At 56.1% G+C, this 335-nt stretch overlaps 1 protein-coding gene across 1 annotated transcript in view; it reads right to left on the bottom strand.

The window, feature by feature from the left end:
- The window catches only part of DHX40 (DEAH (Asp-Glu-Ala-His) box polypeptide 40), a gene marked incomplete at its 5' end in the record, with an annotated part of 13,599 nt that extends 13,403 nt beyond the window's left edge, over positions 1-196 (bottom strand). The window contains one exon of the mRNA XM_010021636.1: positions 51-196. Coding sequence (XP_010019938.1) covers positions 51-196 — 146 coding nt within the window. The remainder of the gene's footprint in view (positions 1-50) is intronic.
- Between the last annotated feature and the right edge of the window lie 139 nt (positions 197-335).

The raw sequence follows: 335 nt of genomic DNA, 5'->3' as shown, positions 1-335 counted from the left end.
ACAGCCCCTGCCCCCGCCATGACAACATGGGCAGGAACACGGAGCCCTACCTTGCTGGTGCAGTCATCGAAGCGGACCTGGTACCCAACGACACTCCCCAGCGAACAGCCCATCTCCTCGGCCACCCGCTGCGCCACTGAGATGGTGGCAACGCGCCGGGGCTGGGTGACACCAATGGCTCCGTGCTTGGCAAGGCCTATAGGAGAGATGGGGAGAACAGGGACACCAAGCAGTGCTGCTCAGTCTGTTTATACGCATGCACCAACATAATAAATATACAGTCTGAGGTTTTTTGTTTAATCAGAGAATCCCAGACTGGTTTGTTTTGGAAGGGA

Source organism: Nestor notabilis, unplaced genomic scaffold, assembly GCF_000696875.1.
Source record: "Nestor notabilis isolate BGI_N333 unplaced genomic scaffold, ASM69687v1 scaffold32749, whole genome shotgun sequence".
Classification (NCBI taxonomy): domain Eukaryota; kingdom Metazoa; phylum Chordata; class Aves; order Psittaciformes; family Psittacidae; genus Nestor; species Nestor notabilis.
Note: the sequence above shows the minus strand (reverse complement) of the source record. Positions and strands in the feature narration are given on the sequence as shown.